Source organism: Prionailurus bengalensis, chromosome B4 (assembly GCF_016509475.1).
Source record: "Prionailurus bengalensis isolate Pbe53 chromosome B4, Fcat_Pben_1.1_paternal_pri, whole genome shotgun sequence".
Classification (NCBI taxonomy): Eukaryota; Metazoa; Chordata; class Mammalia; order Carnivora; family Felidae; genus Prionailurus; species Prionailurus bengalensis.
This window is the reverse complement of record NC_057358.1, coordinates 23,215,090-23,225,993: the sequence shown is the minus strand read 5'-3', so window position 1 is coordinate 23,225,993 and position 10,904 is coordinate 23,215,090. Positions and strand designations below refer to the sequence as shown.

Below are 10,904 nucleotides of genomic sequence, written 5' to 3'. Positions count from 1 at the left end.
TCTGATTTTCAATTTTCGGTTTTAGAGCTTTGTAGAAACAAGCCAGAGATCTAATGTTAACATAAAACTGGTTTGAATTTTTATATTTTTTAAGCAAATTGTTTCTGCTCATTCAGCTAATTTTTTTTTTTTTTACAACTTTTAAGATGCTTCTTCATAGAGGTAGGTCTCTTAGGAAATGAAGCAGAACGTTATCAGCAAAGACAAATTATGTTAGGAATGCCATCTTGTGGCTGAGAGTAGTCCATTACACTATAGATCCTTTTAGTGGCAATCTTTAATTCAGAAATAAAATATCCAGGAAATTCACAAATATAAATCATGGTTAAAATTCATGATTACTACCAAGAAAAGAAAGCTAAATGTGTGTGTATGATTGTGTGTGATTTCAGTTGCCAAAAGACACAATGTTCATTATAAAGAGAAATAATAGGCAAATTATATAGGAATGGATTCCAAATAATACGGAAAAACTGCCACCTATAACTATAAGCATACTTCTATTAAGACGATTCAAATACTCTGAATTTTGGGAAAACTTTTCTCATGAAAGAGATAAGTAATTTTACTTCTATATCCACTACTAAGTAGTTCTGTTGATAATTACATCCTAGATTTTAATCATGTGTCTTGATTTTCAAACTGCATCACCGTAACTATAGCTATCCAAAGGGATGTGAAGGACAAAGCACTTATCTAATTTGGATCATGTAGGATACATACCATTAACTGTAGTCCAAAATGTGGAGTTTGAGGAGAGTTAAAAACACTGGCCCTATCTTAAGAGATGGGCTTACTACTTCTTCCATACAAGTTTGCCATTTGAATGATAAATTCTCTTTCTAGTCAATACAAACCTAGTAATGGTTACAGATGTATTACAAAACGACTGTTAAATATTTTAATTGCCAGGGTGAATAGCAGACATTTTGGTCCACTTAAAAGTGGGATGAGGGAGTGGAAATTGACATATCCCTCACGAGTGCAAAGCACTGCACAACGGCACAAAGGTCCATGCACTATGCTACCCTTTTGTCACTTCTAGATGATAAGGTTCCAAGCAGCATGTGCGGGTACAATGTTCAGTCACCGAGATTAGGTTATTGAAATTCCAAAAGATAACAGGCCTATGTATACATGTATTTACAAAAAAAAATGAAAATACTATCGTACTCCAAATCAATGTTTGTGATTTATTATCGCATGCTTATCACCAGAAAAAAATATTTTACTCAAAACATTTTTATACGAATTGATTTTGTATTAGTTTTTCCACATGATTCTTTAGGACGTCCACATCAGCTGCACAGACCTGGTACTCCATCTTCTCTTGCTGCTTCATTCTTTCTAACAAAGCTTCATGAGGTGGAGGTAATGCGTTGTATGAACTCAGTAAATAAAGCTGACTTGATGAAGTATGGTTGATTTCTTTTATCTTTAAAGCCTGCATGATAGCAGGTGCAAACTTTGAGTAATGAGCTGTAGATGCGACAATCACTGGGCAAGTTTTGTCTTGCATTCTGTCCGCAACCACTTTTGCAACCGCAGTGTGTGGATCCAGAATATACCCTGAAGTACTGTAGGTGGAATGAATAGCTGCAAGGCACTCTCTCTCAGAGCACCAGTCGGCTACAAAATCCTGCTGAAGTTTCTCCACTAGCATCTTGTCTATCTGGAAGTGCTGCTGCTCTTCTAGTTGATTAAATAATTTTGTCATTAACCCTCCATCTTTATTAGCCATCATGTGTAAATGTCGTTCCAGGTTTGAAGCTTTAAGAATATCTATTGATGGTGAAAAGGTAGGAGTTATTTTTCTTTCCCTCAGATCATAATGTCCTGTTTTTATAAAATCAGTCAGAACATGGTTCTGATTAGAGGCACAAATAAATTTTCGAATAGGGATTCCCATCATTTTGGCATACACTGCTGCTAAAATGTTACCAAAGTTTCCTGTGGGAATACAGACATCCACTGGGCTTCCAAAAGAAATAAATCCTTGGCTAACAAGATCAAGATATGCAGAAGCATGATAAACTACTTGGGGAAGCAGTCGGCCCCAGTTGATGGAATTAGCTGAACTTAAGATAGTTCCATGTTCCATAATAAGAAAGCCAGTAAAGTCAGAATCTTTAAAAATTCTTTTTATAGCTGTCTGGCAAAAATCAAAATCTGACTTGACACCCACTGCCCACCCATTTTCTTTCTGGCTGCCAATTATTTGTGCTTTTTGAAAATCACTTACTCCATTTTCAGGGAAAAATGTGGCCACGGCTATTCTTTGCTTGTGATTCTTATTAATACGACTAAAACCATTTAAGACTGCGCTGCCCGTGTCTCCTGACGTAGCTACAAGTATCATATAATTGCAGCTTGGTGGAATACAGTGTGCAAACAGATGAGGCAGAAGCTGTAAAGACAAATCTTTAAATGATCCTGTTGGTCCATGAAACAGCTCCAGGATGAACTGGTTGCCTGAAAGGTGCCTGACAGGGGCGATTTTTGAGCAGGCAAAGTTTTCCCCATAAGCAGTTTCAATCATTTCTCCCAATCTGGCAGCAGGTATGTCAGCAGGATGTATACACTTTTCCAATAGTATTTGTGCTCTTTCTATGTAGGTTGCTCCTACTAGGCTTTTCCACTCCCTACAGTTTAATTTTGGAAACTCCTTCTCAGGAACGAAGAGTCCACCATCAGAAGCTAACCCCTCAATCACTGCTTCACTAAAGAATTTTGTTGAGACCTTCTGCTCGCAGTCTTTAGGCCAATTGTGTCTTGTTGAAATGAACGTTTCTGAGTCCACATCTTGGTATCTTTTAACTGCATTAAGCACTTTGTCAGCTACCTCCTCTGGGGAAGCCCCACTTTCACAAAAAACACGGGTATCGTACCATTTCTTATAATACTGTCTTCTAAATTTAAGTAAGTCTTTCATAGATGTGCCAGCATTCTGACCTACAATCCTATCTACTTTCATGAATTTTAAACGACTGACTAGATCTATTAGAGGTACGTCCAGGTATACAATTATCCCATTTTTCTTCAGATGCCACATGCTAGCATCATGCATTGGATTGGACCCAGTAAGGGAAATCACACTTCCAGATGCAGAGAAGTTTAACACAGCTTTTCCTTCCTCTTCTAAAAATTGCTCATTACCAACATCCTGTAATTTTTCAGACACACTCATATTCCAGGTTTTTTCAAGGATATCATCATCCACATCTATGACACAACAACCTAGTTTCTGACCTATTATTCTGCCTACTGTTGTTTTCCCAGCACCAGGAGGTCCCATCAGGATAATATTTTTGTCTCCGACAAGAGAGTGGGTTGAGTGCCATGACTTCCTGAATTCTGCAAGTGCAAAGGTTCTTGAAAGAAACAGCTGCACATGTTTATCCGTTCTAACATGTACACTAGGAAAACATTTCTGGGCTATTTGTTTCAGATGTGGACACCGGTTAAAGTGGAGCATTCTCTTTTCACTTTTCTGCCCAAGTCAACCTAAAAACTGGCTTTAGCCCTTTTCAAAACATAAAAACAAAAAAGACATTTGGTTACTAATTTCAACGGACTTAAAGTCCCAACAGGACTGAAAATAACCATGTCCACTGTACATAAACTGTTTAGAAATCTTTCAAATGTATGGGACATTTAAAAAGTACTTAAACCCAAATTCTCAAATATTACAGATATCCTCTTAATAATCTTTTCGATCTCAAGACTAAATCATCAAAACTTTAGAAATTTGTAACTATAAGCAACACTTTATTCAGAAAATGCCTTACCATAGAGGCTTTAAAACACACACACACACACACACACACACACACACACACACACACAAAATCAGAGTAGTAGTTCTTTTCCTGTAATGAAAATTGTTTCTTGGTTTATAACCCATATAAACAAGGATTATTTGGAATGCTATTTACTTGCAATTCACAAAAGCTGAGTAATATTCTTCATATTTCTCTTTAGTCATATGAACATGCAGACAGACTTATAAGTTTCTTATAAAACTCACAACAGGAAAGCAGGCTAAAATACTTGCTTACAAAACACTTAAATAACTTCCCAAATGATAGGGCAAAGGTATGACATTTTTTTGTCTTATGTGTCTTTTATATGCATATTGTAAAAGATCATTCTTACATACTTTTCATATTGAAGACTTTTAAAAAGCTAAAATGAAAGGTATAATATTATGCAAATAGTTAAGAAAAAATTGATAATTAACAGCAAAGTCAAAGGCTATGTATCTATAACCTTATCTGCATGAAACTGTCACTTTTGTTTCTGTCCTCTAAACATGATCAGTGGAGAGACTTAACTCAAATTCCAGACTCTACAGTGATAGCAAAAAAAAAAAAAAAAAAAAAAAAAAAAAAAAAAAAAAAAGCCTCAGGAATGCTTCCAGTGATGAGAGAAAATAATTATTCTGGCATGCAGAGCAGCTCTGCAATTCCCCGCGCTAGTCAGATCCCTGTCTTTGGAAATATACTCACCATTAAAACATGAATGTAAGCCATACAAGTCAAATTCTTAGTCGTGTGCAAAATGCAATTTAGGAACTGCTGCAATGTTCATGTACATTCACTACAGGAGTTCTACAGACATGTAGTGGGGCTTTTCACACGTTCCACAACTAAGCCATATTAAATATTAGGTGGTATGTTTAAATATGTTCTGAAAACTTTCAATCATTTACTACTCTGATTATCTGTAATACTGTGTTCTGTAATTACACATTTAAACCACTTTAAACTAACACCGAATTTAACTTACAAGTTAAATTAGAACTGTCAAGAGAAGGATTACATTTCCTTATTTGGCTTTTCAGCTTGTATGTGCTGACTTGTAATTTCCACTGACTTGTAAATATATGACACACAGGAACCAATCTTAGATGAAGAGTTTGTTGATGCTGAGGCAAAGTCAATCTTAGCAAAACAACGGAGTCTATAATAGAAAAATTTTCAAGTTAATCATCACTGCATATAATATTATAAAATTCCACACATAGACTGGTCTATTATTAAAATATCTACCTAAAAATTTTAAAGTATAGACAAATAATCAATTGACCCCTTTCCCATTTCCCCAAATCTATTATTAAAAGATTAAGATACTTTTTTGCAATATCTGTGTCTTACAAAAGAAATTTTATTAAACCGTACTGAAGGAATTTTTTCCACCAAGCAATATGAAAGAGTAATATTACCAAATAATAACAAATGTACAACCTTTCACAATGACACTTAAAATTTTCATTTTTTAACTGTTTAGTGATGACAGAAAAATTTAAATCTGTGGCCTAAAGCTATAAAATGAGTGTCTGAATTTCTCTTGTAGGTTGTTTTATCCATCTGAATCACTACATGATTTGTACATAATGATAACCTACGGTAAAAAGTGCAAATACAGTGTCGGCTACATACAGGTACCTCTTGGCTACTTAACTGAGCTTATAATAAATTCAAAGCACATATCACAATGGCTGGCACATAAGAATATTCTCATATATGGTAATATTAATTACTGTCATGCAGAAACAGTGGACCAAAATCATTTAATTTGAATCAGAATACCTAGACTCAAGGCTAAGTATATTTTTTTACGGTCTGGTTAGTTTATAAACCTTCAGAGAAAATAATGGTACTTATCCATGTATCAAGAACTGTTTTGCTATGCAGTCTAATTCTCTTCCTGTAGTAAACCAAGGACCAGAGAACGGTACACTTGAGCCATTTCAGCAATCTCTTTTATTGAACTGTATTCTAGTCAAGTACTTTAACACTAGTTATTTTTCCTGGAGGAGAGAACACTAGGTATTTTGAAGGCACTTTATAAAATAACCTGATTAACCTCCTATTCAGGAGGCTTTGGCTTATAACATCACAGTGTGTGTTCTTTTTTTTACTTCCCAATGTGTAATTTTCTGATGTCTGTATTAGCAATCATTCTAATATTACCTGAGTAGCTGGTTTGTTTTTATGAACATTAAATCTTTTAACTGATCTTCTCGACTTTGTGTTGGTTACTACAATGCTCACCATCAACTATTAAAAGTAGAAGACTGTAACACAAACATTATGCATCATTCACCTTATCTTTTGTAACCTGAGTTTTCCTTTACTTTATATGAATTAAAAATAGAAAATTATGACAGTTCAATTTAATTCTGTATCAGTATTATTTACCAATAAAAAGCTTCCTGAGAAATAGCAGAAGGGAGTTGCTAAGGGCTATAATATGTAAACAAATAGTATCACTGTTAAAGAAAAATAAAGAAGATGAATTCTATTTTAAGTAACATACTGAATTTTGTTTTATAACATTTTAGCCTCAAATTAATTTTAGGGCTTCAACATCCATTGTAAGCAAACCAAAAGACAAGATGGAATAATACCCACACTATGTAACTTCCATCTGGAAATTAGGTTTACTTAAGAGTAATATAGTCAATTCTTCTTATTCATGGTAGTTATATTCTATAAAGTCACCATGAGTACTAAATTAGTGAATATTGAATATTCTCATTGCTCCTAGGGGAAATACAGGGTTAGGTTCCTGTGAGCCTCTAGTCACCTTTTTGCCAACTGATCAATATATAACCTTGTTTTATGTCTCTGTTTAAAGACATTTTATATATTTTTTGACATTTTATATATTTTTTATATTTTTAATATGTAATTTGTACATATATATGCTTGATTCAATACCACTGAACAGCCAATAGTACTCTAACTTATGCCTGAATGAAGCCTATCTAACGCACATTTTATCTGTTAGGTGCATCATAGCCTTATTGCCTTAGGAACACTAAGCACACTTCAGCCCTCTGGGGGCCATTGTAAACATCAAAATCACTAACTAGAGGCACAGAAATGTGAAAAATGTGGCACTAAATAGAATGGGAGAAGGACACTTGTTGGCCGTATTTGAGCTGAAACCAGAAGGCAGACAGCATCACCTTGCTTGACCTCAGCTTGGAGCACGCGCATCAGGAAACTCCTATCTTTCGCCACAGTGCGTGTGTCCATGAACGAATGCACAGGTTCTGCAGGTAATTACCTTGGGGTTATAAATAAATTCTAGCGAGCAGAATTCACAAATGTCGAACCTGTGAAAAGTGAGGATCAACTGCATATCATCCTCCTTTATGACTCAAAGCCATGTTGTGACACTGAAAAGGCAATTTTCCTTTAGCCAACAGACAAAACAATTTCCAATTAAATGGAAGTCAACTACAAGAGTCAGAAAACAAAAGCGGTATTTAGACCAAATCACTTGGCTATAAAGTACTCAGGTTTTACTATCTCAATATCCTGAAGTATTTTTTGCAGAGCCACGTTCCTCACGAAAATATTTTAGTCCTACTAACTCCTCAGAGGATGGAAGACCAGCACATTATACAGTAATACTTTTTAAGTAGGTTTTCCTACTAATCACTTAGAGTGGGGCTTTTTGATCCACTAATTCCACTGGCTACTTTCTAGACATAATAGACACCTGCCATTCAAACAGACAAATGAAAAGGCAGTAATGTGTCAGTATCACAGCAAGAACTTTAAAACACAAAAACACAATGTCCACATGGACATAATGATTCACGTACTCTTTGATCTCAAGACACAAAATTTAACAATTTTACTGTGGCAAGCTGATCAAAACTGAATAAAGAATTCAAGGGAAAAAAAGTAAAGAAATCACTTTTTAAATCACTTTCAAATTATTTCCCATAAATGCTAATAAGCTTACATTTTTTAAACCAAAAACCATATTAATTTTCAGCAACCTATGTACAGTGAAGTTTTCCTAAGGTCACACTAGATGACTGCTCATCAATTAAAATCATACCCATTATCAATTTTTACTTCCAGAATGGTTGAGAAGAATTTTTCAATTCCATTATAAAATTACCTAGTTTCCAATTCCTCTGGGAAATCATCAAAATCCTATTTAGTCAGGATGATTTAGCATTTCTCACTCATTTAAAACATACTATTCCAAAACAAAACATAAGACACAGCACTTTAAAAATTATTTTATGATGAGAACTGGCTATAGTTCAATAAACTTCTGAGAATATTCATGTCTTGAGTATGCTTGTCACCCTATATTAATGCAATCTAAATTTCTCAGAAGAATGACTAATCCAGTCCATTGTCTTAAGAAGTAAGACATCCTGATTTTTAAAATTCTTAAAAATGACTGCATTTTTATAGCAATAAATCGTTTCCCAATACATAATTTAAAAAATGCAAATATACTAAGACATAAACTAATCACAGGGGGTAAAATTCCGCTCTGGAACACTGAGCAAAAATCTTCTCATAACAAGCCTTTGTGTCAATCAGCTCCTAACTTACCTAGAAATAGCAAGGTGGAACATACACTCCGGTGCCATGTTGTAATCACAGGGCTCTTATAATCAAAAGTAGAATTTACAAGTTCAACCCTCATCCTTGCCCCTATTTAGTATCAAAGCTGATACTAAGCCTTTCCTGTGGCTACTCTTTTGCCGTTGGATATCCTCTTAATGGTCTTGAGTATTTAATTCAAGACTTCCTAAGTATCCTTTTAAACTCTGTAACTTAGAAGTATTACAAAGAGTATCTCTTACACAGGGTTTATTTTCCTCCTCTTTGTCTTATTTATATTCCCACCTATGCCCATTTTATTCATCTAAGTAAATTAGATTAATCTTTAGCAAAAAAACTCAAATTTGTATGGACAAGCATTTATAGCAGGGGTCTGTGCAAACCATAACCCACAGGCCAAATCTGTGCAAAACCTGGATAATCACCCTTTTTGTAAATTAAGTTTTATGGGAACACAACTTTGCTTATTTGTTCACCTATTTACTATTGTCTTTGGCTGTTTTTGAGCTACAACAGTGGAGTTGAGCAGTTCTGACCAAAACCATTCAGCATGCAAAGGCCTAAAATATTACGTAGCCCTTTATGGAAAAGGTTCATGACCTCTGACAATATATCAATACTAATTCCTGGCGGGCATATTGGACACAGATATTTTCTTTAACAGTATTGCTATTTTGAGGGAATTATAAAAAATAGAAATATATTTTTTTGTAAATATGTTTTCAAAAGGCAAGCAGAATTATAGACCAAGGATCTAAGGGAAAAAGTTCCTTTCTAAATGATTTAACAATTTCATCAAGACTGTAAACTAAATATACTATAGTGAGATCATAAATTGTTTGGTATTTTTAAAACCACAATAAATACATTGTCATCAGTGAAATTACTGTATTTGGTAACACCAAAGAGTCAGGACTGTAGCTAAGGTCGGGTGGTACTAACTGGAGGTAACAGGCTTTATATTTACTGGCTCTTTTAGGAACTGAATAATATAAAACATCCCAAAGTGTTTCTTCATTAGAATATTTATAAGCTTTAGGCCAATGACCATCCATTGGCTAATGGTGTTATCATTAGGAGCCCTTAGTTCAAAGTTTAGTATGTATTCTTTAGAAAAAGAATTTTTCTCTTTATACATGCTAAGCAAAAAGAACCCCCCCCCAAAAAAAAACATAAAGGGGAAAGGAAAAGGAAAAGGACAAAGTGGTATATAGACACAGAAAAAAAAGTTTTAAAAAGTAGAAAATCTGATGTGAACAGGTCCAACGTGTCACCCATCTGAAATAAAATGTTAAACACACGGGATAAAGATAAAAATCTGATTAACTGGATAAGAAAAAACTAAATGTATTCTTAGCTAATGAAATTCACTAAAAGTCCCAAATGATCAGCACCTACATATTCTGCATAGCCTTTTAAGTAGGAATTAAAAGGTTAATGAAGCAATCGTGCTGTTTTTCTCTCTCCACCGAGCACCCTGGCAGTGAGCCGACCCACACTGGTGTTGTCTTTTATCTCTGACCGTCTTTATTCCCTGTGGGCAGTGGCCTCTGTAAGTTTGGTTCAAACCAAATAACTTATTTCCCAAATCTTGCCAAAATGCCTTTTAGCGACTCGGGGTGGCAAAGGCTTCTATATGAATTTCTTTCAGCAATCTTACGTGAATAGGCTTATGGAAGACCAGGCGGTTCAAAACGGAATAAAACCTTTTCTGAGAAGACAGTATCAAAAAAGGGACAGCAACCAATCAAACAAACAAAATAAGCAAAAATTCAAGGGCCCCTTTAAAAAAGCTTCTCCTTCTGGTTCAGGCTGCTCTTTTTAAAAACAGCCAGTCCACACGTCGGTGGAGTAATACCTAAGAGGAGGGACCCGACTAAGAGGTAAACGGGCGGAGCAGAGAAGCAGCGAGGCGCAGGAGAAAGAGGGAGGCCGGAGAGGACCGCAGCGCGACAGGTGGATGGGCGTAAGGCGGGACGTGGGCGCGCACTCCCGCAGGTGGCGAGCAGGGCAGCCGAGCGAGCTCCGGGCAGCCCAGGCAGAAGCAGCGGGGAAAATGCGCGCAGACACCGTTGAGATCACAACGGAGTAGCGGAAAGGGGCAGAAACGAAAAGGGGAAAGGCATGCGATGGGAACGGACCGGTTTCTACAGTTTCCCTTTCTTTCTCCTCAAATCACTCACCAAGAAAATCACACTGAGAAGACTGGGGTGGGGGGGGAGAAAAGAAAATGGGAAGGAGCGTCCAGGGGCCGCCACTGCCGCCTCGGGACGGACTCCCACACCTCGGGGCCTCTCCCCGGCTCGCCCACGGCCCAGGCCCGAGGCCCTCGCTAGGCCAGATCCGCCCCCAGCCCCGCGCTGCGGTCTCTGCGCCTGCGTCAGTCAGGGAGGGCCTGCGCGCCGGCACGCCACACCCACGCCCCGAGCAACCTCACGCCCAACACGTGACTAGCAGGCCGCGCTCCACCTATGTGAATCCTCCCTGCTCCTCAGGCTCCTCCCCACCCCGTCCAGC

General features: G+C 36.7%; 1 protein-coding gene across 4 annotated transcripts; it reads right to left on the bottom strand.

The window, feature by feature from the left end:
* Positions 1-1,170: 1,170 nt before the first annotated feature.
* On the bottom strand, positions 1,171-10,781 carry THNSL1 (threonine synthase like 1). Of its 4 annotated transcripts, XM_043564709.1 has the most exons (4): positions 10,571-10,749; positions 7,127-7,189; positions 4,789-4,962; positions 1,171-3,523 (listed from the first exon to the last, which is right to left on the bottom strand). In XM_043564709.1, the coding sequence occupies exon 4, from the start codon at positions 3,473-3,475 to the stop codon at positions 1,244-1,246; it is 2,232 nt and encodes a 743-aa protein (XP_043420644.1). In that variant the 5' UTR covers positions 3,476-3,523; positions 4,789-4,962; positions 7,127-7,189; positions 10,571-10,749; the 3' UTR covers positions 1,171-1,243. The 4 variants fall into 4 exon arrangements, with proteins under 4 accessions (XP_043420644.1, XP_043420645.1, XP_043420641.1 ...); XM_043564710.1 differs by lacking the exon at positions 7,127-7,189 and having other exon boundaries at positions 10,571-10,781; XM_043564706.1 differs by lacking the exon at positions 10,571-10,749 and having other exon boundaries at positions 6,977-7,265.
* Positions 10,782-10,904: the final 123 nt, after the last annotated feature.